This window comes from Heliangelus exortis, chromosome 3, assembly GCF_036169615.1.
Source record: "Heliangelus exortis chromosome 3, bHelExo1.hap1, whole genome shotgun sequence".
Taxonomy (NCBI): domain Eukaryota; kingdom Metazoa; phylum Chordata; class Aves; order Apodiformes; family Trochilidae; genus Heliangelus; species Heliangelus exortis.
Genome location: NC_092424.1, coordinates 44,137,347 through 44,162,664, shown reverse-complemented (window position 1 = coordinate 44,162,664; position 25,318 = coordinate 44,137,347). Strand labels below are relative to the sequence as shown.

Below are 25,318 nucleotides of genomic sequence, written 5' to 3'. Positions count from 1 at the left end.
TAGGTCAGTCATTTCGTCTTCTTTAATATCTTAACTTAGAGTAAAAAGCCAAGGCAGAACAATTTTTACTATACATTCATATTTCTCCTTCCCCAGCATATTTTTTTTTTTATCTTTCAGGAGGTCCAGGGGCCACATGCCATCAGGTGTGAAGCTGATTTTCTTAGTAGGTCTGCATACAAATTGGTGAATATCAAGAAGTGACACCTCTTTGATTTTCTCTGTATCTCACAGTAGAAAAACAAGTAGTTCTTGTGGGCGTCTGGGAAATGTTTTGAAGTGGAAAAGACCAGTGAGTCCATTGATGGAACATAATTGATAGAGGAATTCTGACACAGTTAATAAGGAGGTTAGGGAGATGATTCATCACATCAACTGTTTATTCCAAAACAATCTTTTTGATGTTTTCAGATGTTAACATTCACTTTTGGTGAACCCAGTAACAAACAGTGATGTTTCAGCCAGCTTGTTTTGTCCCCCTTTGCTCAGATATTTTAGCAAGTCTGAACCCTATGACTGTTACTGATGTACTTAGCTGAAACAATCATGTTAAAGGTGATACTTCCAAGTCTTGAGCAACGTTTTGCTCAATATTTAAATTTCATACACTGAAAAGCCAGTATAAACTTTTCCCACCTGTGTCTCTCAACTACTGCCATATCTTATCAGCCAAGTATATGGAAGAATTCCTTCTCCCAGGAAATAACTGTTAAAATACTGTCATCTTTGCATTTTTATTTTGAGATGATAGCCGGAAGAATGAAGCACTGAAATTTTATCTGCTCTTCAGTCTACACAATTCCATGTTTTTAGATTCTCACCGTTGCCATGCGAGGTAAGAACACTGTTTCTGTTCTTCTTTTAAATGAGTTTTTAATCAATTTGAAGACTTTGAAGCTCCACATCACCTTTAAGCATAAATAGAGTCTACTTTAAAAATACAAGTGACTACCATTGACCTGCAGATTCTTGTGAAGGCATCCACAGAATCTAGCAAGGGTTGCTTCTATTTCCATGAGCTATCACGCCTTTTTTCCTGAAAAAGAGAGAAAATATTCTGTAACCAAATAATTAGACAGAGGCATGGCATTCAGAAACACTTTTATAATTTTCTTCAGTGAATTTTAATTTCTTCCAGTGTTGTGAATCATTCCTAGAAGACTGCCTTATAATAGGTTGGTGCACTGCAATTTCATTTGCCAGTGTCATTGTGTAATTGCTCTTGATTTTATAGACACCTTCCAGTTCAAGTAACTACCTAAAGGAAAAAAAGCATACACAAGAGATTTGGGAAAAGTTTGTCTTATTGGCACAACTCTACTGAGAGAGAAATACACGCTGGGAAGCTAGTTCTGGGGAAAAATTTTGGACATTCCATCAATTGACAGGAGACTGACAGATATCTCTACTAACTGACTCAAGATTTTCAAGGAAGTATATTATTATTATTATTTTTTGTCCTGTACCCTGCTTTTTTTCCCTCTTTAAAAAACATGGTAGCAGGGTGAAGAAGAGGGAATACCTACATAGATGCCGTAGATTAACAAATAAATTTGTTTTAGAGAAAGTAGGTTGTCTAGGAAGCCTGAAACTGTCGAGGCATTTGAACCAGTAGGACAACATCAAGTTATTTACAATTGCAGCTGTTGAAAAAGGCTAATTTACAACATAGTGCAACATAACTGGCAAGCAGTATTTGCACACCACTGTACATATCATTATGTACATATTGTACATAACTGTACGATATAAAACCAGACTGATAAGATTCTGCACACAAGTTGTAAGAAAAAAAAAAAAGTACAACACTGAGTTGCCTTAAATCACTCTTATGGGCTTACCTGTCACTGTGATGAAGTAGATGACTGTGGAACAGTACCCCCCAGAACAATACTGTTTTTGTCAGTTAGGGTTTTAAGCACAGTTGTGGCTGGTGACTGTAGAATTTTACGTGAAAGCCGCATTCTACCATCAGTTGGATCACGTCCAAAATACTTAACCTGTTAAGAAAACAAACCACTTCAAGACTCACCAACTTAAAGGACTGTAAAGTACTTTTTCTTTAAAAGGTAGTGGACTTTTTTTTTTTCCAACGTGATGCAAGAAAAGCCATGAACAATAGTCACTGTTCAGTCTGTATTGCTGTCAAATTAACGTGGTGCCTATATAGCGAGTATGACACTAAAACAAAATGACTTTTAAATGATCAGGCCTTTAGCCATCACAGAAGGGTAATCTGCTATAACCAAATATTTTTTCATAGACACAAAATTAAAAAATCAAATTCTAAAGTATGAACAGCCGTTAGTAAGCATTTTAAACTTAAAAAATTACCTGAATTTCTTGCCCAACTTCCAGTCCCAGAGCACTAGGATGTTTAACCTGGAAAATAGGGTTTTTCAGAAACTTTAACTTCAGTGTGATTAATTTTGCAAGATTAGTTATGAAAGTTCCTTGTTTCAGGGATTCTTCATGCTACACTTCAGTCATGGTGGCTAAACACTACCTTATGAGCAACAGGTTTCTAAATGTTACATAGAAATGGGTATTGCAGATCCAAAGAACCTGATGTGTGTAAAAGCATAAATGGTAGAAATGTAGCAGACATTGTTAAGAGACTGCAGATTTGTAAGTACGAGCTTGAACAAAATGGTGCTGCTAATCCAACACAGCTTTTAACATAACAACACTGTGTGCATAACAGCTAAGGAAGACATTCAGTGAGCATTGATTAAAAATAAATGTGTCAAGGTTATAGTTGTTTAAGTGTGTATTACCTTCCTTTGATCAAGTTGTGAATTATGAAGTAGCACTGGTGTCATGTTTTGATACAGTTTTACCATCACTCCAGAATCTCTGCAACAAGAACCAGCATGATTATTTCAAAATACACTGCATGTATTTTATTCTGCTTATTGAACCCAAAGCAAGCATTAAACTTTTCTGTATCAAAATTTTACTCCTCCCTTTTAAAAAAATCTTGCATCAACCACAACATGTGCACTCAGTTTTCCTGGATGAAAATTACAAGTGAAATATGCTGTCCTGAAGTTAAGTCTTATTCAAAAAGCATAACTAATTTTTGCAAGACAAATATTGTATTGATAAGTTAATAGCAAATTCCTATCATTTCTGTCGGGTACAAAGAGAAAAAAGAAGCCTTAGATTTATAGTTTTCAGAGATATTCTAATAATTAAACTAAAATTACTAATTATTAAGGAACAGAATATCCAACAGAGAAAATACTGGGAATGATGCAGGTACCAATGTTATCAGCATAAGTTTGCTATCTTAAATTATTTTACATCATATTTAGGTATCAGGAATATAGCTATGTAAATACACTAATTTCTACTTCAACTCTAGAGCAGTTTTTGTACCTTATTTCAGTTATTGTCGCTGTATAAACTGCGCCAAATTCCAAATTAACTTCCTGCTGTAGGTGGGGAAAAGAGAACAGTAAGACACAAATTCACAAAATGCAGACTGAAAAAGCTGACAAAAAAGTCTGTCCTTACATCATCTTTGCAGATTTCACCAATAAATTCTCTTGCTTCATGCATAGCACTAGGTGTGGGGGCAAACACAGAATAAGTCTCTTCATCCAGCTGACTTACAGTTACACCTTAGGAAGAGAATTTGAGAGAGTATAGGTGAAGACTAATAACTCAGTAAAGACTTGTGTAAAGCAAATTGATTTTGCACAGGCTCATTAAGATCTCAGTCCTAAAAATCTCAAATATTCTTCAGATTAGGCACTGGACAGCTTTACATGCAACTGAAGGGAAACCACTTTACAGGCATGATTCTTAAATGCATGGACTAACCTGTATTCCACATAGGAACAGAAGATTATTATTATAAATATTCTAGGACAGGAAAAAATCTTGAAATATTTGTTTTTATGAATGGATCTCAGCTTATATGAATGAGTTGCAGAGATTTAAAAAAACTAACTTTTATTAATAGCTAATGGAAATCAAAGTGTTTCAGAACATAATAAAACTGCATGATAAAATCTTTTGTGGCCCTAGACTTCACCTGGCCAACAGACTGCATAGGCTTACATGATTTTTTTTTTCCTCTTTTTCTCTACCCCAGTCACTGCTAATCAAACTAGCCAGAGCATTAAGATAGTTTCAAGTCCAAAGCAGCTGGAGCAAAGCATCTACTTGATACTCTACAGACATCAGTCGTTTAATTTTTAGCTTTCTAAAACCAGGGAACAAGTAAATAAGTTTTAGTATACTAAGCAATAAAGGAAGTAACTTGTATTTACAAAGAAGTGCTCATAAAAGAAGTCTGATGCATTTAATAATATCACAGCAGAAATTCACCTCTGCTACCACATCTGAGTATTGGTTGACTCTTACCTTCATCACATTAGAGATGCTAGTATGTCTAGTTTCATTGGTTTGAGTCATTTGAACACAGGTTTTTAGTAGTGTAGCCTCTCAGAAATACTTAAGACTTCATATACTCACTTCTGAAGGCAACCACAACATCAAGATATAGGCCTTATTCTAAATGACCTGTCAGTCTGCTTTTATCTCAACCAAAGCATCAATTGGCCTGTTTAGGAAATGGTGGTGAAAAAGGCATCAGCTTTGAATTTGGCACTTAATGCCAGGCAGGGCAAACCACCATGTAGACCAATTAAATTAATTTATTCCAGGAAATATAACCAGGTCAGGAAACTTTTATCCCACTACTCAATACCAGTTTAAGCCTCTGTGTATGATGCTGAGTTGGATTTCTAACACACACCAGCATGCTAACAGTGTACACAGGCTCTTCACAGAATCCTGCAAATACAGTTGATGAACACTGTGGGAAAAAGCTCCATGTGCCCTCTTAACCACAGCAAAGTGGTACAGAATTTACAGAAAGAGAAACTGCATAGATTTGATCGACACTTCTGCATATTCATGATCAGACTTGCTTGACTACACATCTTCCATCCAACACTATCTGAAACACTGTTCCCCACTGAACCTTTAACTGCCCCTTCTATAAGCCCTGAAAAGCACTGCTAAGTGTGTACCAAACTTCTGGGAATGCCTCCTGCAAGACACACTGCATACACTTTTTGTTACAAAGAGAATCTACAGATCTAAATGTAGCTGCAGTGAGTTTCAATTAGCTCTCCAAAACACATCTCTTGTCAAGATACAGTGCAGACTCTCTACTGAGCTTGCTAACAGCTAAGCATATGAGTCTAAAAACAAAGACAAATCTGTTCTGCAATCTGCAGCATAAAGCACTAATTAACAAGTATCCTTTTCTCTTAATAGCTCTTCTTAATCTACTTATTAGGTTGTTTCTGCTGAAGCACAAATGCCAGTTCTATTGAGGTGGTCTACAAAACAGTAATTTTAGATGCCTGTAGTTTATGAAAAGGCATGAAGACAACATGAAAATTCAGAAACAGCTGTGCTACCAAGATCCACTTGTTAGAACTCCCCACTAGGAATATTCACATAGAGAAGAGAAGCTAACAACTCATTAGGATAAATTATCACAGGAAACAAAAATGTCTTACCGGTCTGTGCTTGAAGTTTTTTCAAATTATAGGCCCCAGGCCCAACAAATCTTAATCTTTTTGATAATGGAACGTGGATAGTTTCTAAAAGAAAATTTTAAAACCACTCTGAAATGCTAAATAATATTCTTGAAAGTCATCACAAAGAAGTCACATTCATTTATGTTTTAATCTTGCATAGCTACTCGTATTATTTGCTGAACATAAATATAATTATATTAAAGAACTGAAGTAAATGAAAACGTAGAATGCAAGTACTTTGATTTGTATAAATTACCATAAGCCATAACAACACTGACATCTATATCCATTCTGATTTTGCAAGTTTCACATCTGTTTAATTCTGGGTTGGGTTTTTTTGTACTGTACTTGTACTTGGGTGTACTGTACTGCCCCACATAACAATATAAAAAAATTAATCTCAATTTCAAAGAAAAAATAACCCTATGGAGCAGGGGCAGAAACATACAACAAACATTAACTTTAAAAAAGCTGTTTTAAACAGCAGCTTATTGTTAAAAAGGTGACTATAAGAGACAAACTCATATCAACAATACAGCTAACATTACCTACAACTGGTCCACTCTCTTTTCTGTTAGGTCTGGGTTTTGCCAGAGTTTGGTTCATAATTTGTAAAATCTCCCGTTTTGCAGCTGTCGGGGGTTAAGAGGGAAAGGAGAAGGAGGGAAAAAAATTAAAAAGTTTTGCAGAAGATTAAATTAAATTTATACAGTTTTTATCTAAAGGCACATAAACATCCACTCATAAAATGTGTCTCATGCCTTATTGCATTATTTACAAGAGTAACTTTAACATGCAACATTCTGTTCTGTGCATAGGAAATGTACACATTCAGCAGATTTATTGATTTTATGCAGCCTAGAACATTACATATAGTTCTATGCTTCACTGTATTATTTAAACAAATCAGAGGGCAAATAATAGCAACAGGGTGTGGTTCTGATTAGTTATGATACATTAACCTGGAACTTGAGCTGTTCTGCTTGAAGTGATTACTACTTCTCGTATCTTAATAAGGGTCTTCTTAATAAAACCTTGCTATTCAAATCAAACTGGAAATTCTCTCTTACAACAAGTTAAATCCTTGTTAAAGCTAGCTTCAATTTTTCATATGGCTCAAGAATATTTTAGCTGTACTTCAGAATACAATACAAAATAGAAGTTTCCATAGTTAATATAGCTGAGTGTATAGTAAATGAGAAATAGTTTGCTGTTCTTTTTGTAACATTATTATACAGGATTTAAAAGAAGCCATGTAATAGGATCTTTGTGTGTCAGTCCCAACCCATTTTGGTGTCATGGTCACACTTGACATAGGTAACTAGCAGCAGATGCCTCCCTTCCCTCTTCCAACTTTCACCAACCAAAAGCAATCCAGAGTTTTAGTGCACAAAGCTGCAATTCAGCCCTTCCTACGTGTGGTAGTCACAGGGTGCTGAGATGCTAGATCTCAGCCATCAACTACCTAAGTTCTAAGAAGTCACTGCTCAAGAGACACTTAAAAATTGGTGAAGATGAAGTTAGCTTGGAGCTAACCACTGGTTTGTACCATTGTACTTAACTGCTGACTATTACTATCACACCATCTGTTTTAATAAAAAGGAACCTCCAGAAGCAGCAGATACTTTCACTGACACCTACATACAGTAATATGAAACTTAAGTGTAGCAAGAATGGCCTGGATTTTTGAAGACTGAATGCTCTCCTCTGACACAAAGTGCTGTTTACAGCTGAGGTGCCCACACTGACATGTAAAAAGCCAACACCCAAACCAGACCAGTTTATTGAAGTTAGCAGCTTTTTTTAAATTATGAGAATGAAAAATATTATTAGGTTTTGTACAACCTAGAATTTAATACAATTTATCATTTAGTATGGTAAAATAAATGCTAATACAAATATGGACCTACCTGTAGCTTGCTGAATAGCTTCCATGACAATTTTCATTGGTATTCCTGGCAGTTTTAGATCAACCTAATAGGAAAACAGTTAAGTGACATCAATATGTAAGGAAAGCTTTTTTTGGATGAAGTGTTTCATTTTAGGAAGTTTTAATGTTAGGATACCTGCAAGGCAGTTATTCCTTTATTAGTACCCGCCATCTTGAAGTCCATATCACCATAGTAATCTTCAATGCCCTAACAGCATAGAGAGAAAGAAGGCAAATTGGAGTAACTTTATCTCGGTGTCAAGTCTCATTATACTGAAAGTACATTCTGTATTTCAATAAGCCACAGAGTAGTTCTGCAGACCTGGAGTTACTTCTGAGACTCACATATTTTCCTTCATCCTTATTTTGCTGTTCATGATTAGCACTGTTCCTATTTCTCCTTATAAATTAAGGGCTTTCATGGACTAGCTGCTGGACAACAGATTCACAGTTTTTTTTTTACTATCAGAGGCTGCTACACGAAGAAGCAACAGCAGCATAATGTACATTTTTTCCTCCAGTAACTTTGTTAATTTGCCCATTATTCATCCATTACAGTGTTTTCCAGTAATATGGTACTGAAGAAATATAAATGTCTTTCTTCTAAGACAAAAGACAAAAATAACGGGAAAGAGAGAGCTTAAAAAAATAACTGGGTAATTAAAAAAAAAAAACCAAAAAACACGTGACTGGACACTTCGGATTTTTTGAAACAAGGGAGGAGTTTGGGAAAAAAATCAGAGAAGATGAAACTACTCAGTGTTTCCACTGGAGTATGCTTCCATATTGAATGGTTAGGACATTACAAAAGAGGGCCATAGAGGGTATTTTACAGAATCAAGCAGCAATAAAAGCAGCAATGCTAGAAACACTCACCAGGATGTCCGTCAGCAAACGATAGTCCTCAATATCTCCTTTTTCCGGACTGCATTTGGTAACGAGTCCTATTGCTACACCTGCCACTGCACTTGATACTGGAACTCCTAATAGTGGTGAATTAAAAAATCATTTTTATAATCTCTGGTCATTTCCAAATCATGTCACACATTATCATATGTGCTCCATCTTTGTAAGTGCCATATTATGTACCTGCATCCATTAGTGCCAAACTTCCACCACATGCAGAAGCCATGGAAGAGGACCCTACAAAAGTTGGAATACAGGGAAAAAGAAAATATTAAGCATTGGTCAGAAGTACCTGAAAGAAAACTTGCTAGTGGTATTCTTCAGTGACAGTTTGACAATGAAGTTGGTGACAGCTAGAAAACACTGTGCAGCAGTACACATACTACAACAAATTATTGCAATTGGAGTTTTTCTGTAGTGGAACTACTTTTAACATGAAATGGGTAACATAGTTTGAATCTTTCATGAAACCAATACCAAAAAAGCTCTACAAACATCATTATTAAATACTCGAGACAAGAGATCTATGGCTTTCACAGGAAGCTGCAAATGGACTCCTTCTCTTCCTCCACTAACCCCTTCTCCCACCCAATTCATCTCACTACAGTGCTAGGAACTAGGAAGTGGACTTCAGGCAGATTCTTGCCACACTAGGGAATTTGCAAAGGTGAAATGGAGAGCTCTCTGCCAGAAAAAATACAGAGACAGCCAGGAGAAGTCCTCTCTCATGGCAGTGAGGGTACTGGCTCTGATTAAACAGTGTAGAATAGGTATCAATAGATGCTGATTTATTTTCCTCACTCTGTAGCATAAAAACACTATTTTATTAAGCTCAGAATTTCTCTTATATTGATACAGTGCTGTTACCCAAACTGAAAGAAAATTCCTTTGTTCACGACCATATTAACCCTTTTCATTTTAAGTATTTCAGGTAATAGAGCTATCAAGATGAAGAAAGTTAAAAAATGAACTATATTACCTAAAATGCCTACACCTCAAGTTTGTGAAACACAAGCTTTATAAAAAACCCAATATAGTCTGTAGAACAAGGTTAAAAATAAGAAAATTTTAATACCATTTGACTCTAAGACTTCAGATGTAACTCGTATTGTAAATGGGAAATCCTGGGGAATAACTGGTTTCAAAGCTCTTTCTGCCAGGGCACCTGTTTAAAAAAACAAAACAGCAAAACCATCAAGTACTCCATAAATTAAAAAAAAAAAACCAGATAAATTACTAAAACTTAAGAGCATAGAACTTCTGTAGTCTGAACTTACCATGTCCAAGTTCTCTTCTGTTCATACCAGTAACTTTGCCAATCTCATTAGTTGCATAAGGTGGAAACTACAGAATAAAAAAATGTGCATACAGAAAATTAGCTAGTGGATTGTTTTTTTTTTTTTAAAAAAAACCCAACATACTCTTAGGAAAAAAAATCTTTGAAGTTTGGGTGCATTGCAAGGTAAAAACAAATTAAAACACAAATTAAAAACTAATAAAAAAGATAAGTCACTTAGTTTGCAAACCAGGACTAGTTTAGGTAGTATTTAATAAATGTTTTACTTCCACAGAACAGAAGAGAATAAAGCAGTTGCAAGGTAGTTGAACAACAACACAACAAGCTTAATTCCAATTAAACCTGTCAAACAACATATCAGAAATCTTGTTCCTGTCATACAGATAATGGAACAAGATATGCCTGTTGCCTGTACGAAATACTTTGGGCAAGTTCCAAAGTCTGAGAGAGATCCAGAATGTAAAAGCACTTACTCACTATTGGTGCAGTATGTCAGCTGAACTAATAGAGTTCACTAAAAATAAAAGAGCAGGTTAATCCTGCTTTCAGTAATAAATTATTCTTTAGAAACTAACCTAACTTTAGGATATTAAAAAGGCTGTATAAAGTGTCAATTTACAAATTATCTATTACTTCTCAGGAAATCAGCACTTTTGTCCATAAACATAGACATAATGGTATAAATCCACATATAAATCAGAATTATTTTAGCAAATCTAGAGGTAATTTTTATCCACGTAAGTGATCAATTTAATCCTTAAAAGCAAGACAGAAGGCCCTTCTGTGGATCATGCAGAAAGCTGTGACACAGTAAAAGTCTCACCTCATAATGCAGCATGAAGTTTTTATCTTTTATTCCACTATTAATTAAAAACAAGAACCATGTCAAAAAAAGAGCAACCAAACACATCTTTCATACAATAGGTAATATGCAAGATTTTATTTAGTTATGCTTACAGACCCAGTAAAAACAACGAATCAGTAGATTTACTGATAACTCACATTTCCCCTACTGCTTTTTAATTTGTTTACTACATATAAAACCTAGTCTACATAGAAAAAACCACCAGGGGTTCATTGTTAAGAGTTTCCCTGGCTGCTTAGAATAGAACAGGCCCTCTCAAGCTCTGTATGCTGGCATTGGTGTGTTTGAAGGAAAAAAAAAATTCAAAACAAATAAAAAACCCCAAACAAAAACAACTGAAACAAACAAAAACCCACAACCAAAAAAACCCAAAACAAACAAAAAAAACCCCACCAACTTCAAGAACATCAGGATCTTACTGTATATGTTGCAGTAAGGTCTCAGAAGAAAAACTGAAAATCTTTGTAACCACAAAACAGCCCTTATTTAAATAAAACTTGTGCTCAAAAAGTACATCAAGACTTGTCTCTTAGCAATAAACACAAAAAACGAATCTGTTAAGAAAGTTGTGTTAAGTCAAGACTTGTATGTCATTTCGTACAAAGACAATTTCTCATTCATGAAGCAACCTACTGACTGCAAATTAAACCCATCAGTAAACACAAACTAATTTCCAAGAATACGAAACCTAGAGAATATGGACAAACATCTCTAGGGCAAAAAATTTACCTAAAGCAAAGCTTACACATTAAAATACAAAATCTGGTGGGATGAAATCACTGAACCAGGAAGAGGTTTCTCCAATAAATTAGCCCTCAGCAATGAAAAATTTGTGGCACACTGATTTGCTTGCTACATTGTAAGTTAAAATTCCCCATCTCCATTAAAACAGGGCATAAATATTTTCACCCTCTGAACATTTCTGAGACAAAATGAGAATATTCAGATAGGCTGATGCAGTTAGGAGAAAAAAAAAAAAACCCACAACCCAACCACAGTTATTGTCTTTTTTTTTTTTTTTTTTTTTTTTTTTTTTTGTCACCAAACCTGACAAACACAACAGCACTTCACAGGCTATGAGCATCAAACCTATCAAGCAAAACTTCAAAACTTGTGAGAGGCAGAGTAAACGAACAGAATACTTATCAAGTTCCCAGTGATGATAAATACTTGTAACAAATTTCATCAATTGCTTTAAAGAGACAGCTTTACTGATTCAGGAAGAATTCGCTATTTTCTTTCTCTTGAAACCAGACTGGCTGTCATTGTAGTACTTTCAGATATCCAATGTGTCTATGGCATTAACAAAAAACAACTGCCCAAGACCTTTTGAAACAAATCACTTTGAAGTCTAATTTTAAACATTTTTCAGTCCTAGTGAATGTATATATGTTGAGGTCCAAGGAACTTCCATCAGATGTGCTAAATGGTCACCCTTTTGTATTACCTCTAACAAAACCACGTAAGATATACATACCTCACTGCTGTTGAGATAACATCTGATTTTACACTTGATTCTATGGAGTCAAATGTAACTGTACAGAGAACCTAAAATAAAAAGACAAAGGGTAAACAAACTGCTCTTAAACACTTCCATCTTTCACAACTTTCACCATTTATGAAGAAGCAAAAGGAGTAAGTGCAGCACGAAATGCAATGCCATCACCTAACACTTCTGCAAACTTTTTTTCCTCCTTCCACAAATTTGTATCTGTGAAGATTATACAATCTTACAAGAGATCACATTTAAAAATATTAATTTAATACTTCCTAAACTGGCAGGAGCCTACAAGTTTGTTTAAGTAGCCCGACTGCTCCTTTCAAGAGTCAGAGCCAGATGTTCCCACAGTGCTGTGCAAAAGGGCAGACCTGAGCATCAGAAGAATTTGCAGCATATGTTACTTTCAGTGGACAACACTTTTAAGGGGGGACAACACTGAGGAATAAATCAGTGTTTGCAACTAACCATGTACCCTGTAATAATTCAGATTAATGGCTGACAGTCTGCTAGGAAAATGAGCTATAAAATACAGAAGACTAAATCTTGAGTACAATCTTAATTCAATCCACCTGACATTTGACACTTCTAACGAGGAAAAAAAAAAAATCTCACTGATGTAATTGTGTGTACAGTTTCCCTTTTTAGTCTGGGTTACATATTTGTGGACAAATGAAGCTCCTTTAAATAATTTCTTATGACATGCAGAATTTTGCACTGCCCTGCATACGAACAACCCATTACCTGAGTCACCCATTTTTCTAAAAACAGGGCTGTATTTTACATGAAAAGCTCTTGCTTCAATGAATACCTTTAACCTAAAAATCTGCAAAGAGGGATGAAAAAGATAATGTTTTGGGATTTATCTTATTACCAACCATTTTACTTTTAGCCATGCTGAATTGGAAAGCTTTCTTCTTAAGCCACCTCCCACCGAGATAAAACCCAACCAATCAAAAATGCCCGAATTCTGCCAACCTGAACCAAACAGGGAGAATCTTTACAGCTCCTAGTTTTGGTAACTAGATGATTCCTAAGGAATTCTGAAGACACAGCAATGCTTACCAGACTCTTTTTCTGTGCACATATGTTCAGAATGTTACCTTAACATCTGCACTGCTCATCTATCAAATAGCTAAGCTATCCCATCTTAATGGACTCGGATATATTTTATTTAAATCTAAACTATTTTCTACTAAATGTAAAGAAGATGGAAAATTTTGCACTTAATTTTTGCACTCTCAGCTTTGGTAAATTATTTTATAACTTCTGATATTTAAAGATACTACCTGTGTTTGACCTCTCTGAAATAAGGCTGATCCATGAAGCATTTTAAACATGTTTACTTCACATGTAATATCTCTGAGGGAGGTCAAGTCTCTTCCATCACACCTAAAGTTACAAGGAGAAATTGAGACCAATGAAAATACAGCCTTGGATAAAAAGTTGACAGAAATATTATTCAGTAGGAGTTTGATATATTCACCTTCTGTATTCATTCAGAACTAGATTTCTAAAAATATCCTTTGCAACCACATTGAAAGATTCCATGATGTCATAAGGCTCAGCCTCTGGAAATTTTTCTGGGTATAAAAAAGAAATAGCATCTAAAGTCAGAAAATGTATTTTATAACACTTACTAAAATAACTTGGTCAAAGAGCACACTGGAACTCTAAGTAGCACTAGCACTGTGTAAGCATCTCTAATTATTAAAAGAAGCAAAAAAATAATACCTTTCAGCTGTTCTTCTGTTTCAAGCCTTATTTTGTTAATTGCTTCATCTCTAGAAATCTAGAACACAGGGTTTGCAACCAGTTAACTCTACAGGGCAGTATAACAAAGGTCTGGGTTGTTGGGTTTTTGTTTGTTTTAAAATTTTGTAAAACTCAAGGAGTAAGTGCTAGGATCGTTACACAAATTCAAAGATCAATAATGTCCTGCAAACAAGTATCATTCTGGTAGGTAAGAATTTACAGAATAATTTATTATTAACACAGTACATACATGCAGAGAAGAAAACAACTTTTAATTTTTGTTTAATATAAATTAAGTCTTACTACTGTTTCATGATGTTAACTAAAAAATGTATCATGTTTGATTACTTACTTTATCGTGGCTAGAATCTGTGAACACAGCATAGATCTTGTTAAAAGCAAGTCTTTTGGAAGAAAAGAAAGAATTTTTGAAAACACAGCTTGAAACCTGCTTATATAATTCATTTCTTTTAAAGAGTAAATGTTTTCATTAGTAATGTAAAAGCAACAGACTGACAAGTACAAACACAGCTGGTTCCAGGTATCCTTCCTGCCTGTGCTCCTGTCACTTCTCCAAAATTCATTACTGCTTGCACAGCAAGACTCACATAGGTCAACACATCCTGACTCCTCTTGTCACAAGTCAGAGGAATGGCATATTAACATTTACAAACACTTACAATAAGTACTTTTACTAAGTATAAAACAAAAGCTGAAGTCGCCATTCCTAAGTTGCCATGGAAGACAGCAAGTAATTCTGAACATTCAAAACATGACATTTTGTTAAACCCTCCCGCAAAACTACCTAATCAGAGCTCATAAAATAAACCTGAAAAAAGCACCTTGAGTCACTTTACAGGATTTACATCATAATTATTTGTTTTGAACTTACTTCTTTGCACATTCCACAATCTCTTCAGGAGCCACGAACAACTTCTGAACAGTTCTCTTGACAGCACCTTGTTCTTTCACTAGCTGTTGAATTCCCTGAATTATTTGCTGGGTATGCTTCACCCCTACTTTTATTGCATGACAGAAGTCTTGTTGCAATATATTTTCAGCAGTTGCTTCCAACATAACTATCAATGGAAAGTTAAAAACCAAGTAAATTACTTCTTTATTGTTCAATAGCAATCTAATTCAACTGAGAAAGTACAGATTATCACTAAACTGAATATGACAGAATTTACTTTATGTAACAACAACAACAAAAAAATCACTCATTTTTTGTTACCCTTTCTATTGTTTAAAAATACAAATTTCAAAGTATCTGCAAAAAGGCTGCTACTTGATTTTCAAGTGCTCAACACATATTAATAATTAACCTACTCACCGACTTGATTCTGTGGAGCTCCAGCAACAACTAAATTTAAAGCACTAGAAGACATCTGTTTGCGAGTTGGATTGATGATAGTTTCTCCATTGACCAGTCCTACCCTTACTGCACCTACAAAGAAGCTCCAGAAATTTATTATTATAATAAGGATGGTCTTTAACACATTATTTTAAAGTATGCATTTGAAAACAGTAACCTAAGTAATGGATTCAGTTTAAAACATTAGCACATTAGCTATATAGCAAGAACAAATCTGTAAGACAGAATTATCTACTCAAATTTCTTTTGGGTAATACTACTTTTAGGGCATTTAATGCCAAACAGTGTTACACACAGGGCTGTAAGCCCATTGGCTTTTTGAAAGTCATTGGAGGATGTTTTCCAGAAAAAAAGGCAGCTGAAAGGAAAATACAGCTAGACAGAAAAAGTATCCTCATCCAACTGCTTTCTAAACCATGCTTCTCGAGGCTAAGTTTCACTAAAGAAAAAAAGTCTCTTTACTATACTACTTCTGAAATATAAATTCTTCCAGAAGCATATTTAGTCCAGGAAAACATGCTTTGAAGTGAAACAATCCATTGTATAATTATTTTCAATACCTGACGAAAACCACTTGACTTTAGATTCAAGTTCTTGATGAAAAAGAAAGTGTGGACTGTGGTCTAAGTCTTCCATTCTGTTTAAGTAATCCATAATTTCAGAATATTTACTTACCAATGGGACCATTCCATGGGATATCAGATAATGCAAGTGCTGCAGAAGCTAGAATGAAGAGAGAAAACTGTATTAGAAAAAAATGGATTATATTAAAATCATGCTCAAGCATTAATTTGCAACAGTCTTCTTACCTCCATTAATTGCCAAAATATCAGGATCATTGACACCATCTACTGCTAAAAGATTACAAAGGATCTGGCATAAGATAAAAGACAATGAATAATTTTGATCTAGACATTCTTATTATCTGTCAACAAAAAGCTAAGGACAATAAAACAAAATAGTCCATCTATTTACACAAGTTTATTCTGCAAATTAAAAATTGTTCAGGTACTTAAACTAGAAAGCTTATGAGGAAAACACTAACATATTATTGTATCATATAACATGTACTATTAGCCTTTTTCCTTCTCTGTTGTACAAAGGATATTTAATTTTGTTCCATGTATCTCTGCATCAAAATTTGGAAACTAGCATGTAATAAAAATACTTTAAGACAAGGAGATGATAAACAGTGCAGCAGAATTACACCATTAGACCCTTTTTCAAAGTGTAAACCTCTCCTGGGTGCTAATAAAAATGTTTTTTCTTAAAACAGTGATTTTATTGTGTGAACCTTTCACTGGTTGTAATCAGGTTTTCTATTCTTAAGGTTAAGGACAGTGAATGTGACCTACCTGTGTATCATAAAAGTAGCCTACTGGAAAGAGTGGTCTGATTGACCGATCTGCAAAAGAAATATTCAAAGTCTAACACGTATTTGGGTTTCAGTATTCAGTTAGTCTTGCAATAACCACAAAGCAGCCTGACAGAATGGCTTAAATGAAACACCTAAACAAGCAGGCAAGAAGAGGAAAGGCAGAGCACTGAGGAGGAAGTGTAGCATGAAATCTAATCCGCTGTAAAATTTCAACAGCACTCAGACTAAAATAAGAGGTAGCTGGGTAAGCATACCCACTGCCAGGCAAGACAAAGTAAAAACATTGGAAAAGTATTCTATGCTTTAGGATATAAATTATCTTTTTAACAATATTTCCCCAGAAGTATCTTCAATGAAGAGACACACTGCTTCAAGAAAGTAAAGAAACAAAAGTGTGGTATCTTCAAAATGCTGCCTTACTTCTATTATGTGTAGATTTCCTTTAAATTTTATTTCCATCTGATGAGTACATGACTTTGTGTAACAGCCCAGGCTCTCATAGGCTGTTCCCTCTCCTAATTCTCTACATTGCTGTCCTAAGATGCTAATGTAGTTTTATATAAATCTTGAATTTCAAGGTATTATCTTATTCATGAATGGAGACAGCCATGACAGAGATGACTTTTCAAGCAGGATCAAGAGGGAGAAGATGAGTATGTACCAATCACTAAACCAGCAGAAACAATAAAATCTGCAACCAGCAGTTATAAATTACTCTCTTTACAAACATCCATGAGGATATTACAAAATACCTAGAATACCTTGTAAATCACATGGTGCTGCCTACCTATTACTCTACTTGTGAGAATTTCTTTATCAGTGGAGCCAAGTTCTCTTCTTAGATAGTTTGTAGGAATCCTTCCTGCTGCAGCAGCTTTCTGACGATAGTCAACCTTTTAAAATAAAATGGGGATTCCTTAAGACAACAGAGTACTGATTTCAGGGCCACACAATCACTCAATTTAAAAGGGACAATTCAGAAAACCTTTAGTCCAATCTTCCACTGAGAGAAAGGACAAGTCTGAATTCAGATGACATTTCTCAAGGCTCTGTCATGATGCCCACCCAAACAGACCCTCTCCTTCCCTAATCACATATATAATGTACAGCCAGTCAGTCCCCAGCCTGAACTGGTGTAAGGCACTAGTGCACCCCAAGTTCAGGACTTTGTGCTTATAGAACTTCAGAAGGTTCCTGTCAGCCCATTCCTCCAGCCCCTTCTCCCTCCCCTCCAAATGTCAGCCCTGATTCTGAGCATATCATTTGCATCCCACCCCCCTAAATCTGGCATAATTTGTAAACCTGAGAGCAGGAATTCCAGGTCACCATACACATTTGAAACAGGCAGCCTCAAGGTCGAACATGAATTATTAACCCTTAAAAATCACAACACTTCAAGCCTCTTTCACGTATCTAAAAGATAATGTCTGAATGTAGATGTTGTAGCAGACCAAGTTCACAAAGCTTTTGTGGCAAGCCTTGCTAAAGCCAAGGTAGACATCATCCACTACTTATCCCTCATCCATAGATTGTCATTTTGTCAGACTGCTATTCCCCCTCACCATCTTGAGCTCCATTATTTAATGATTACTGCTGGGAAGGCTAACTACTGATGATCACAAAACTAATTTTATCACAAGTACTTACCACTAATGGCATAAACTGAGATGCAGTAGGCTTAGTTTTACTGACTGCTGTGACCATTACTGCAGTATCACCTAGCTGGATTAAGAAAAAAACAAAACAAAACAAATTGAAATTGCCTGCAATAAAAACATTGTCTGAAGTCCTAAACTTATTATCAAACTAAAACTACAGCATATTCTTTGCAGAAAACCACATAAATCCATGTTTCTCATTACCGTTTTTGCTTTTCAATAAATTTTTTTACTACAAAACAGCTATACATTAAGGATTAAAATGCCATTTGAGGCTCTATATCCTCTTAATAGCTTCTGATGTCCTACTAATGGCTGTGAGATCCAGAATTTTTAAACAATTTTTTGCACAAATTTGATTTTTTTTTTACCTGAACAACAGCAGATCCATCAGCAAACCTAGCAAGTTTTCCAGAAGACAGTTCCATCTTTCTATTGGAAAGATATAAATGTTATCATGGTGACTTCAAATACATTTTCCAGTAACAACTTCTGCATTCAGGTACATTTACTGTACACCCTGGTGGCTACACTTCATATTAGAGACAAAAATCCTCATTAAATATGAAAACTGACGATCTTCAACCATAAGTGACCAAATCCCCTTACTTTAAAAATGTGCTTTTGCTTCAGCTGTCCTGAATCTTTCCACCTTGATGCAAAGACTTGCAGCCACATCAGATATTACTTGAAGTCACACCTAGGGCTTTGAGGTAAAATGCTTTGCTGGCACTAGAAGATCAATCACCTCTCTGCTCAAGTCTTGCCAGCAGAACACACATGCTCACACCTGCTGTGCCCTCATAAGAAAGGGGGAGCTGCTTCTGATTCTTATCAGGCAATTATTTTGCTTGGAAAGGACCTTTAAGATCATCATGTCCAACCATTAACCCAGTACTGCCCAGGCCACCACTAAACTATATCCTCAAGCACCACATCTATACAGCTTTTAAACGCTTCCAGGGTTGGTGACTTCACCACTGCCCTGGGCAGCCTGTTCCAGGGCCTGACAACCCCTGTGGTGAAGAAAACTTTCCCTGGGGAGAAGAGACTGACTTCTTGCTCCAGCCTCCTTTCAGGAAATTGTAGGCAGCAAGAACATCTCCCCCCGGCTTCCTTTGCTCCAGACTGAATTACTCCGGTTCCCCCAGTCAATCCTCTTAAGACTTGTGCTCCAGACCCGTCCCCAGCTCCTCTGCCCTTCTCTGGACATGCCCCAGTCCCTCCATGTGCTTCTCACCGTAAAGGGGCCCAAAACTGACCCCAGGATTCGAGATGCAGCCACACCAGTGCCCAGCACAGGGGGACAGTCCCTTTTCCCACAGCCGCAGAACTTTCTCTTCAGTACCGGGAACAGAACGAAACACACTTCCCTTTCCCCCACCCTGACCGAGAAACAGCGCAGATGGGTGCCAGCACCAATTTCTCCAAGGTTTGCTTAACCCCACACCCCGGACTGCTCCCTTCGGCGGCCTTGGGGCCCCGGAGGCCGCCTGCCCAGAACCGGTACCGACAGCCACTCCTCAGCCAGCGCCGCATCCCGTTCTGAGGGAGCGGGAAACCCCCGGGAGGCCCTCCTGCCGCTACCTTACCCCCTCCTCAGGCGGCGGAAAGCCCCTCACCTGCCCCCCACATCCACCGTCACCGTCCGGCTCGCCCCGCGTTCCGCCGCAGCGCCTCGGGCGGGCGCCAGACGCAGCACGAAGCCCCCCGGCAGCAACAGCCGCCGCCGCCATCGCCCCCCGGCCCCGCTGCCCACGGCCAAGCCTCCCAGCGCAGCGCGCCGACAACCCGTGGCGGCGGCCATGGCTCCAGTGGGTAGGAAGCCGCTACCCGATTGGTTGCCGCCGGCGGCGCGGGGCGGGGATCCTGCGCAGTAATGTCGAAGCGGATTGGCTCTTGCACACGGCGGGTTGGTTTCGATTCTCCAGCCCCGGCACTTCTCCGCGCCCCTTGGCGGAGCCCTGCCGGCTACGGCAGCCGAGGAAGGCCAAGCAGCGCCGAGCGCGAAGTCGGCGCTCCCAGAGCCCTGTGCGGGGCCTGGCTCAGGAGTCTGAGGCAAAAAGTGGCAGGAGGCGCTTGGTGTCGGTCCTTCGGCTTTAGAGCCCAACTCAGACTAAAATTTTGGGGTCTGCAACCCAAACAGGGGCGCAGAGTGAGGCAGAGGACACCTGTGCTAGGGCTGGTGCCTCACGTCCCCTCCTTGGCGCCTCAGGAGAAACTCCATCGCAGCTTCGCGCCATTGGAGCCTCCGCTGCCTGCCGCGGGCTCAGCAGCCGCCTCAGCCGGCCCGGAGTCGCTCCTGAGCGGCCTGGTGTGGAAAAGGTGTTACGTCTTATACAGTCAGTCTAAAATTCAGGGCTCTTCCTTCAGAAGTGCTGGCTGCATGAGTCAATGTCAGCCGAAAGAAAAAAATGCATACATTTTTAATTACTTGACCCAAAAGAGGCACTTGTTCCGTGCGCCTTGTATTCATTGCAACCACGCTCCTCCTGCCTGCATTTCAGAACAAAGAATTGTAGATAAACCCCATTAATCCTTTTTAATAACTAATCTTACCTCTTTATTAACTATAGATCCTGTAGCAGGGCCTGGCAACTGGAGGGCAGCAACAGTGTCCAGATTGGCGCCAAACTTCATCTCCAGTAACCAAAGGGGTCTCTCCACAGAGCCATTCCTCACTTTTCTTCTCGGTAAGGCAGGCATAGTAATCCTTAGCAGTCTTTTAAGCTAGGAATGTAAAAAAGATTTTTTTCGAAGTGCTGTTATTGCTTGTCACAGAGACTTGCCAGTTTAAATATTTGTTGTGCTGTTACATGGTCAGAGTGCAACAGAATGTTCTGCTTACAGGACAGTGTTTTTGTTCAAACAATTATTCCTCAGATAGACTGTTGCTCAGTTGTATAATGCCAAAGGGATTAGCAATTACTTAATTATTATTTATGCCTGTGAGCATGAATGAATGGTAATGTGATCATGGAGATCTGATCACCCCCCAACAGTGTGATCCATGCAGGATTAATCCAATACAAACTGTCATGTTTCATCTTAAACTCGTCTTTCATCCACAGTTAACAATTTAAATTTGGGCAATATTTGTTTAAAATTAATGCCATCTATTACTGTTTTGATTTTAATGTTATCTTGACATTACTTGTTGTTTACTAACCTTTTCTGTTTACTTAACTGGATTTTTCTGTTAAAGTTGCATTTATAGAAAACGAATTCATTGGCTGGGAGAACAGTCCAACTAATAATTTTTCTTCTATGCCAACATGTTTCTTATCTTTTTGGCAAGACACAGAAGAGAGAAGTAAGATGATCCAGAAACTTAATATTTGGCCTGGTCAAAAGGACCATTAACTTTATCCAAATTCAGAATTTGTTGGTGCAGTTTTATTTGGTACAAAAATAAATTAAGTGGCAAAACAAGTATATTCACCACATTTGCCTGAATTCACATTTGCTTTGCTGCTGACAAACAGAGGATTATTTGGAAAGACCTTTATGTCATTTATTACTCATTAAATTTGCTGTTCTCTAGCTCATGGCAAACAATCATTCAAAGCCCTCTAAAAATGTATTTGATTTTGCAAGTGTGGCAAAAGAGTGGTTGGAAGCATTCATACAACACAAGAGACACAAGCAACCCAAATGTTGTCTTCTGTTAAGTACAGAAGGCTGTTACCTGGGGCTTTTGAAGTTTCAAATGGGGAAGCCAACAGACCCAAAGTAGAGAATTACGGGATGCAAATGACAAGCAAAGAGACATGGTTGCATTTCACAGAGAATGAACACAAAGTGGTACATGTATGTTGAGGCTGAACAGACTGATGTTGCAGAATTTGGAAAGAAGTGTAATGAAGGCATAGAGGAATATGACATTCTGTCCTCCTGACTTCTGTCACCAGCGTCTGTCACACAGTCCTAACATGTATTCCAACATGGTTCTGAGATCCTAGAGAAATGCCATTACTTGTAAACTCTTGAGAAGCAGCCATGCAAAATATATCTTTCAACTTTTAAAAAAAGACATTCATCCACATTACTTGTACCAAAGAGTGAATTCTATAGCTCAGATAATGTATGGTTATAAAAAACGTCTGGAATAAATATTGAAAAAATGTTTTTCAGATGATTATTTTAAAGACAGTGATTAACCTTGTTATTTTTTCCATTTGAACATGCATTAGAAGAGTTAAACAATTTGCAAACAGCAGTGAGCACTGAAAATAGGTCTTGTGACTTAAACCAAAATTATTACATAGCTTTTTCCACACTCACCAAAATGAGAAGCCTAAAGCATACATGCTTCATAACTGTCATGGGCTAGCATGTTATGTCCATACCACTGTAACAGAAAAAAGATACAAGTACAGAGATATAGTTCAAAATACTAGGCAGCAAGCTAGGTTCATGTTTAACTCCAGGAAAAACCAAAAATATTATTCATTTGTTCAGCAGGATTTGCACTTTTTCTAAAATTTGCACTTTTTCTCTCTCTCCATTACTTTTTTTCTGTCTGGTATTCTTTTCTAACTGGATACGCATTCAGTTTAATAATAGTAATAATAATAACAATAAACACCACCCAAGAACACATCACTTTAATTTCTCCATTCCTGTCTCACTCATGTGTTTGGAGAATAAGAAAGAGGTTTTTTCTTCCAAACTTCTGCTTTTATGCAGCAGATGTCAATAAACTGGGAATAAACCTGTTTTGCACTGGAACTTCAAAACTGTGGCTTATGAACCACCCACCAGCATTTCAGCAGGAAAAAAAAAAATACTGAAAAGATGTTCCTACAGTCCTGCTTAATACAGTTGCTTGATTTTTTTCATACTCTGCATGTAGGATACCATGCTGATGGGATTACATTCTCTTGTTAACCTCCACAAATACTCTTACTCAGGTCTCACTTGGAGAGATTGTGCTTAACTATGTTTCCTATTGTTAATCTCCCTAAATTAAGACTGAATGTGGCTAACTGATGGTCCATGCACCATGCTCTGAAGACCAGCACATTTGGACTCCTCCTCAAGAGGAATAACAAACTCCCGAGCCAAGGGACCTCTGCTGTCAACGCCCTACCCACAGATGTTCAGCAATCATAAATAAGGGCTAATCTCAGCTCTGGTGACAGCACATATGGAGATAGATTTCTCTTTGCTGTTTTATTGAAAATGTATCCATCCAAAGGCTTAAGGGCACGCTGGAAATGCTAATTCAATTTTGTATGCATACTCTTGGAACAATGTCTGGGTTTAAAACCCCTCCCGGAATCTTTCTCCACCCAGAAATTAGAGATCACCCAAGCAGATTTTTCTCTCCTGGAAGCCTTGAGATTGGGTTGGGTTAACCAGGCAACCCTTGAAGCAAACCCCACAGAGAGCCTGGAGGTCAAAATCTCTTTCTGTGGGGGTGGTTGTTCCCTTAGTTCTGCAATATGAGCCATTTCCCCTGCCAGAACTGCTCCCCTGACCACCACCAGACTCTTTTCCTGTGTATCAGTCTCAGTAGCTGTGACTGCCACCATCTACCCCATTTCTTGCCCTGTTCAGAAAGGTGCCTAGAATGCATGTTCTGCTTCCATGAGCTGTGTCTTTGCACTGAACTAGTAAAGTTACTCTCTTTGAAAGCAAGAGGAATCATTTGGAAATGAAAAAACCCCAAACCAATCAACCAACAACCACAAAACAAATAACAACAACAACAACAACAAAATAAAGACCAGTGTGAATTCCTGTAGTATTTAGCATAAAAAGCTTTATCCTGTCGATAATGTTGAGTCCAATTTAGTAGCTGTTTTTTTTTTTTAAATGGGACTGCAAAGTAGATATTCCTTTGCTACATTTGAAAATTTAAATTCGTAACAATGTAAAAATGTAATCTTCTTAAAGAATGTTACATTGTTTCTTTAGAATTCATGGATATACCTATATAAAAAGGTGATGTCCATATATTTTAAGTGAAAGGCAAGTGTAGAACCAAATTCTAAAGCAAGAGGGAGCTACCATTTTGCACACACTCTTTCACTGGATGGCTTCTTATGGCTATGCTGTCTCCTAATCTCACATTCAGATGCTGATTTATAGCATAAGATTAAAATGACCTCCTTAAGTAGTTCTGGCATGAAGTTACATGCACTGACTATTTTATTTGTTTTGTTTTTTTTTTAAAGTGTAATCCATCACACAAACCTGAAAGCAACTCCTGGGAAGTGACAAAGATAGCATTTTCCTATGCTAAGGAAAATATGTCCTCTAAGGACATCTTAATCCAATGAGTTAGCTGTAAGCAGAATGCAACTCATGGCAGCATTAAATAGGCCAAAGAGCCTGTTCATATGCCATGCTTGAGCAAGTAGCTTTTTTTGAACTGCTAAACATGTTTTATCAGGATACACAACTCTCATCCTCACTTTCTAAAGAAGTCTTAGGAGCGTACATTGAGATTTTAAAGCAACTTTTTTTTTTCTTTTACTTGATTTTAGTCCCCTATTCTTGTCATGCTTAGCCCTACTTTACTTATGTGTTGTATCTCTTGTGAGAGCTTTCAGATGCTACAAGGTTTCCTTAATTTGCATTAACTGAAACCTCCCATGACAGGTGGATGTAATCGTTTATTTGAATGAGGCATTTTGGAGCAAAAATAAGAAGGTGGGCTGATTGCATTAAACCAACACCTCAGGCCATTAGCCTTCTGGCTTGCATTATCTTGTTGGAGCACCTGTGTCTTACTCTATTTTAGGGCAACCCTAGTCTTGCTTCCATTTTTCCTTCCTCTCTTGGCTTCCTATGGAGTGTATGCTGCTTTGCTCCCTGTATGGGAAGGAGGTGTGATGTTAGTAGCACTGTGTATGCCTTGTTCATGTTAACAGAGGATCAATTCAAACAGAGAATGGATGTTCCTCCCTTCAAGCCTGGGATCCTCATGAATGTTGCTGGCCTTCTGGGAAAGTTGGAGGTGTGTACAATAAAGCATTTCTCTTAGGTGTTTGAATCTATAACAAGGCCTTTTTTTCCCCAGAAAAGGGATTTCTTAAGAAGCTGAGCATATATTTTTTTTTCTTAATTGAGTCATAAAGAGTG

General features: G+C 37.4%; 1 protein-coding gene across 1 annotated transcript; it reads right to left on the bottom strand.

Moving 5' to 3' along the window:
* PNPT1 (polyribonucleotide nucleotidyltransferase 1) lies at window positions 1-20,064 on the bottom strand. The gene is made up of 29 exons (XM_071740369.1): window positions 19,849-20,064; window positions 18,598-18,658; window positions 18,216-18,290; window positions 17,356-17,461; window positions 16,546-16,595; window positions 16,000-16,063; window positions 15,866-15,913; window positions 15,149-15,262; window positions 14,708-14,894; window positions 14,168-14,219; window positions 13,795-13,852; window positions 13,547-13,643; window positions 13,350-13,452; window positions 12,040-12,110; window positions 10,521-10,557; window positions 9,678-9,744; window positions 9,476-9,565; window positions 8,584-8,637; window positions 8,371-8,477; window positions 7,631-7,702; window positions 7,475-7,538; window positions 6,113-6,196; window positions 5,544-5,627; window positions 3,520-3,626; window positions 3,382-3,437; window positions 2,778-2,856; window positions 2,335-2,382; window positions 1,842-2,000; window positions 1-1,036 (listed from the first exon to the last, which is right to left on the bottom strand). The coding sequence occupies exons 1-28, from the start codon at window positions 20,031-20,033 to the stop codon at window positions 1,845-1,847; spliced, it is 2,376 nt and encodes a 791-aa protein (XP_071596470.1). The 5' UTR covers window positions 20,034-20,064; the 3' UTR covers window positions 1-1,036; window positions 1,842-1,844.
* Window positions 20,065-25,318: the final 5,254 nt, after the last annotated feature.

Excerpts from the sequence above, each read along its gene's own strand:
- PNPT1 (XM_071740369.1), bottom strand. The coding sequence starts at position 20,033 with ATGGCCGCCGCCACGGGTTGTCGGCGCGCTGCGCTGGGAGGCTTGGCC. Across the intron at positions 9,566-9,677 it reads CAGAAGAGAACTTGGACATG|GTGCCCTGGCAGAAAGAGCT; the intron begins GTAAGTTCAGAC and ends TTTTTTAAACAG. Across the intron at positions 2,383-2,777 it reads CACAACTTGATCAAAGGAAG|GTTAAACATCCTAGTGCTCT; the intron begins GTAATACACACT and ends CCTATTTTCCAG.